The sequence below is a fragment of the Nicotiana sylvestris genome, chromosome 2, assembly GCF_000393655.2.
Source record: "Nicotiana sylvestris chromosome 2, ASM39365v2, whole genome shotgun sequence".
Taxonomy (NCBI): Eukaryota; Viridiplantae; Streptophyta; class Magnoliopsida; order Solanales; family Solanaceae; genus Nicotiana; species Nicotiana sylvestris.
Window position 1 is genome coordinate 73,983,310 of NC_091058.1, and position 6,309 is coordinate 73,989,618.

The 6,309-nt window shown below is 36.2% G+C and overlaps 1 protein-coding gene across 1 annotated transcript; it reads left to right on the forward strand.

The window, feature by feature from the left end:
• Positions 1-583: 583 nt before the first annotated feature.
• On the forward strand, positions 584-5,265 carry LOC104226470 (probable prolyl 4-hydroxylase 10). The gene is made up of 8 exons (XM_009778483.2): positions 584-1,046; positions 1,146-1,233; positions 1,702-1,799; positions 1,929-2,026; positions 3,899-4,028; positions 4,110-4,297; positions 4,482-4,568; positions 4,833-5,265. Exons 1-7 carry the CDS (start codon positions 850-852, stop codon positions 4,553-4,555), a joined length of 873 nt encoding a protein of 290 aa, XP_009776785.1. The 5' UTR covers positions 584-849; the 3' UTR covers positions 4,556-4,568; positions 4,833-5,265.
• The last annotated feature ends 1,044 nt before the right edge of the window (positions 5,266-6,309 follow it).

A 6,309-nucleotide genomic window follows, 5' to 3' on the forward strand; every position in this document is an offset into this window, starting at 1 on the left:
ACCCAAGAATATAGTAAGGATTCCAAAACTATATATAGAGAGGGAACTTTCCTAGGAAGGGGGCTTTTTGGGCTCTCTCTCTCCTCTCCCCTGTAATCTTCTTAGCAAAAAAAGACAAAGCAATATTCCATTGATTATGTAAAATAGTAATCTCCATCGATTAGTGAGAAAAGAAATGAAAAACCTCAATAAGCTTGATCGTCCCTATTTCATCTTATGCATTATTTTCTGATTTGCTTATGGATCTGGAGTTTATTATGTTTGACTAAGATTTACCTCTTCATATTCATTAATTGATTTAATCAAAAAAATTTCGATATCTTTTGGTCAAACACTACCATGTAAAGAAACATTTATGAGGAGGTTTGATAAAGTATGACTTATTTGCTTTCGATATACATAAGAGAAATAAATAGTTTAATTTTAGCAGATAAATAAAAGTGAAAATATGAGTATCGTTTTACTTTATATTCATTTGTTCGACATATAAAGTATTAAGTTCCAGTAAATTGTTGGGTCAAATATAGGAGGTCAACAGAAAAATCCAAAGATTAAAGGAGGCGTAGTAAGTAGTAACGTATCCATCTGTCACACAGATTACAGAAAAGTCTGCAAACACACCGAACACGTTCTTTTAGCAAAATATAATTCCATTTCTCCAACTAGTTTCATTAAATCAAATTACCAAAAAAAGAAACCCACCGTCTTATTTTCTTTCTCAGAAAGAACCCACAAGCTGTGATCCCAAAGTCCCATTTGCTGAACAAAGTCTTTATTCAGATCTTCAAATATTTTAAATTTGAAATTTCAATTTTAGATTTCTTCTAATTGTTACAGATTTCTGTAGCAATGGCAGTGAAAGGGAGGCATTCCCGAGTTGGGCCTCGGAAATCGTCGAATTCCACACTAATTTTTGGTGGGTTTATTATGATATCATTTGTGGTCCTCATTCTTCTCGCTTTCGGCATTTTCTCCATTCCCAGCAGTACAAGAGGCTCTCAGAAAGCACACGATCTTAGCTCTATAGCACACAATACAGTTCAAAGGTACCATTTAATTTTGGTGATTGTTTTTTTTTTCCTTTTTTCAATTGGTGTAGTGATCTGATAGCTTTAATGGGAAACTTTTCTTTTTGGGGAGTACAGAGGAGATGATGATGATGAGGGAAAAGGAGATCAGTGGGTTGAAGTGATTTCTTTGGAACCAAGAGCCTACATTTACCATAACTTCTTGGTATTTCTCTTAAAGATTTCTTTTTTATTTAATTTTCTTTCAGTACATTGTGTTTTATGGCGGCTGCTATTGCTATTAGTTTATCTCATAGCTAAATTTGTTTGTGAATTTGATGCTTACAGCTATGCCTCTGATTGTAGAAAAGTGAGAAATGTTTTGTAATTGCCACTGTTGTTAGTACATCATGCTGAATTTGATATCAGATTCTGTTGCTTATCCAATAGAAAAAACGGAAAATCCGTAGGAAACTGTAAGAGAATTGAATTAATCTTTATTTTCTTTCAATAAATCGTACTCATATGGAAATTTTCATTTTAGTTAAATTTCAATTAGGACTATGAATATTGATACTGGTATTATCATTATCGTGTATTTAGAGCTTGATCTATTGATTGATGTATTTGCTGCCATCGACCATCAGAGTTATCTATATAATAAGAAACTAACTTCATTGTTATCTCTCGGCAGTCCAAGGAGGAATGTGAGTATCTGATTAGTCTTGCCAAGCCTCACATGCAAAAGTCAACTGTTGTAGACAGTGCTACTGGCAAGAGTAAGGACAGCAGGTAAGCACATCTTATGCATGCCCCGGGCTTGCCGAGTTAGGTTGTACTGCTGAGGAATTACGGGGATTTAATTGTAATACCATCATTAGTTCTCACATTCTTTTCTCCTGTTTATTCCCTCCCTATCAGAGTCCGAACCAGTTCAGGAACATTTCTTGCAAGAGGACGTGATAAAGTGATCAGGAATATCGAGAAAAAGATTGCAGATTTCACCTTCATACCAGTAGGTATGCGTTGTTTGTACCAAAGGATGTAACTGCATGAATATTTATCAAGTGTTATGCTTATTACTGAGGATCCAATTTCCCTCTAGCTGTTATGCAAAGAATATCATTCAATAAAGGTTGGGGGTGTCTGAAAATGGTATTGTCTACTAAGTTGCTCAGACTTGGATGCGGGTGTCCAATATGGGTGCGGATCCTTCATGATCTAAATTTTAAGATTCGGGAATACGGATCCAAGTAGGGATACAAATGCACGGATTCGGCCAAAAATAATTCAGATATCTAAAAATAGAGTTATAAAATATGTTTAAATTATGAGACATTATTTGAAAAACTTACAAGGTATTCCGAGAATGAGAAAATATTAATTAAGAGGAGAATCCAAGAAGGAGATAAAAGGAAAGGATTGACACCGAAATTTCTATATTCAAGGTACTCCATTTTCTTCAATTTCACCCTAGCTTTATATTGACTTTCATTGTATCTGTCCCGAGTTTCTCCGCCGATTTTGGTCTAAGTACCCAAAATTGGTTGACCAGATCCGGTACGGATCTCACACCCACACTCACACCCACGTCGTGTCGACACGGGTGCGACATCGAAAGTTAAGAGTCCGAGCAACTTAGATTGTCTACACTGATTAACTCTTATTTTTTTAGGTAACTCCATTTACTGGTGTTATTATATGTACTCCTCTGTCACTATCTTTTTTGCACTATTTCCTGTGTCCATCCCGCCTCTTTTTATATTTAGAAACTAAATAATTTTAACATTCCTATTTTCCATTGACTTGACTTTCTGTATGCCCCATTTTATACTAGACAAATTGTTTGGTACAATGGTTGGTTTGGTGTTCTATTCGTATTTAGCATATCTGTCAGAAGTAATTTTTTTCTTTTAAACCTGTGTCCCCTCAAACTATGCCAAACAAATTGGGTCTTGAGGGAGTAATACTATTTGTCCGTAAGTTAAGGAAATAGGACAGCTTTCTCCGGTGTCACCATTAATAGAAGATGCTGACTACATTGTTGGGAATATCGGTATGCTAAATTTGGCTGTACGCGAAGGGGAATGCTCTTTCGGAGCTCCAGCCAAAGAGCGTTATATTTCCAACTAATTAATGTAATTTCACTGTATTGATGATTTCTGGAGTTGTATGCATTGTCCAAAATAAAGTTGGATGCATTATTTTTGGTAGCTGTTGGATGCAAATATTATATGCATTGGATTGCGAGGTGGTGGCTGGGGATGAGTGTGGATTTAATTTCATGTCCACTCAATTTAGTAATTTGTCTATCCTGCAAGTATAAGTCTACTAATTAGTTGCCCCACCAGCACTCATTTGGGTTGTCTGGAATCAGAGTAATAGGAGAGTTTTTGATGGAGTAGAAAAAGCTTGTACACTTGAGGAGTAGCCTCTTTTCCTTTATTTATTTTTGGTGCACCCATGAGGTTCCTATTTGTATAGAAGATTGGTTGTCTTTTGTAGAAAACCATGTCTTTTTGTAAGGTTTTCTAATTTTTGGTTTGCTCCTTGTATATGGGTATGTTTTACTTTTTAATTAATTTATTACCTTATTCTACAAATTAGTTAGTGATTATTCCAGGCATCATTAGTGTTAACCACTAGTTTCTTTTCTGCTCCTTCCACATTCAGAGATAGAACAGATTCTGTGAAGCTTAGTGCTCATTAACTTTCTTTTGAAAAGAACCTTAAAAGAAATACCTCATCTTCATGCTTAGCCAGTATATTTCATGTGCACGACACTGCTAAACTTGCTCAAACTGCTGCTTTCAGAGTGGTCTATTCGACACTTTGTCATTATGCAATGCCTTAAACTGCATTTACATTGATGCTTCTGCTGCTGCCTACAGAGCATGGGGAAGGTCTTCAAGTTCTCCACTACGAAGTGGGGCAAAAGTATGAACCCCACTATGATTACTTTCTTGATGAGTTTAACACCAAAAATGGAGGTCAACGCATTGCTACAGTTTTAATGTACTTGTAAGTGACTTTTCCTCTGTGAGGTTTATGCTTAGTGTATTTTCATAGCATCCCTTAGTTGATTCTATTGGTGCACTGCAGGTCAGATGTTGAAGAAGGGGGTGAAACAGTATTTCCAGCTGCGAAGGGAAATTATAGTGCGGTCCCTTGGTGGAATGAACTATCTGAATGTGGAAAGGATGGGCTCTCTGTAAAACCAAAGAGGGGTGATGCGTTGCTTTTCTGGAGCATGAAGCCTGATGCAACTCTAGATCCATCAAGTTTGCATGGTGAGTAATCTACATGAAAGCAGAGACGGTTAATGGGTGTTGAGCATTGAAAACTCGATTAATGCATAATGAAACCCATCTTCTAGCACAAAGTTTCAATTGCTTTACAGTTTACTCTGTTCTGCAGTCATGAGCATGGGTTATTTGATCGGCGACTAAGTAGAATTTTGTGTATCTTGTGTAGGTGGGTGCCCTGTGATTAAAGGCAACAAATGGTCGTCAACAAAATGGATACGTGTCCATGAATACAAGGCTTAACCTACTGCTAGAGGTAAACATCTTTGCCTGGATGGTGTAACTGATACACATAATATATGTGCAACTCTAAACATTAGCTGCAGTAACTTGCTTTCTCTTCACAATATATGTGCATCTCTGCTGTCTTCTTATATAAATTGTAAACTATTATTGAGCTTAGGGATGCATGTGAATTATTAGTTTGTCTCACCCGCCGATCCATTTGGCACCTCTAATATGGAGTAAGCTTGTATTTAATGGTGTACTCTTGTATTGATAGTAGATATTGGTTCTGCAGGTCCAGTTTTGAGTATGGATGCAGTCACTGTTGTGCGATTTGTATCAAAAGGATAATCTTATAATCTATGAATAGAGCTCCCTCTGCTTTCAACCACCATCACATGAAGCTTCTGACTTATTTTCTAGCTTGATTTTACTATGATAGTACTCATCTTCAACATTCTTTTTCCTTTCTTTTCGATAAAGTTGGAGCTTACAGAGTTGTAGTTGTTATCTTTCATCTGTGAGTTTAATTAGAATAATAAAGTATGAGAAGTTTTGTTCGAATTACGAGGTGTATTCATGGACAACACAGCAGCTTAGATGATATGGGAATTATAGCGATTACATTCTGTATCCTATTTTATTCGCTACTATACTACTTGGGGAGTTTTAACTTGACTATGATTATCTAAATATTTCTAATTTAAAAAGGATTATGAATTTGAGTATTTCTTGTGTGTTTCTCTATGTAAAATTTTTATGTTTTGATCACCGTACTACAGATCGGTCAGTCTTTCTGTGATGGAAGGAGTATAGAATTCATCCATTGTCTTTAGTTGCTAGAGATGAGGATCTGAAATTGTGGGCTCGGGAGTCTTATCAAGTGCAGAATACAAATATTAATTAAGTGATATAAATCAATACAAAAGAAATGATATACCATATTTATTGTTTTGGTGAATTTCTTCCATAAGGTTATTACAGTTTGTGAAATAATTAGTGGAGCAGAGATAATGCCTTTGATAGTGAGGGGTGAAGGCGGCAAAGACGTAGATAGGATGTTTAGTTTATGGGTTCTGAACCATATTCTTTTTTACTTCGTGAGTTCTAAATATATTATTTATATACATTCAATGGATTTTTAATACAAATATAGGATTTGAGGTTCTGCCAAAATAGCTATAAGGCTGACTCCGCCCCGGAAGAAGTCCTTAACGTGGTCCTTTATCCTCAATGGCCACGAAGATGGAATTTATCCATGGTGTAAGAAAATAAAAAACTTAAAAAGGAAAAAAGGAAGTTCAAAAGCAATGTTTTAAAACGGTCAGGCTCGCCCACAACTATTTTACCAATTATGGTCACGGGGGTGGATCTATACATGAGGTAGAGGGGTTACCAGAACTCGTTAGCCTCAGTAAAAACAGTGTATAATAATTCGTATATACGTATAGAGGACCCCTTAATAATTTACCGGTGTCCCAAAAACATAAAAGGCTGGATGGTAGTTTTGGTTGAGCGTATGGCTGAACTTTCTCTATGTGCTTGGGGACTTGGGGATCAAACTCGGCAGTTACAATGCTACATTTATTAGTAAAAATGGTACGGTATAGCTAGTTTTCGGATTGGTCATTCAAAAATAGCCAGCGTTTACGAAGTCAATGAAAAATAGCCACTATTTTGCTGCAACAGAGACCGGTCCAACATAATATACTGGAGTTCGGTGCACCTGTGTATGAACTCCAACATATTATGCTGGATCGGTATACTTTGCT

Coding starts and splice junctions, on each gene's coding strand:
- LOC104226470 (XM_009778483.2), top strand. CDS start 850: ATGGCAGTGAAAGGGAGGCATTCCCGAGTTGGGCCTCGGAAATCGTCG. Junction 1,047..1,145: donor GCACACAATACAGTTCAAAG/GTACCATTTAAT, acceptor TGGGGAGTACAG/AGGAGATGATGATGATGAGG. Junction 4,029..4,109: donor GCTACAGTTTTAATGTACTT/GTAAGTGACTTT, acceptor GGTGCACTGCAG/GTCAGATGTTGAAGAAGGGG.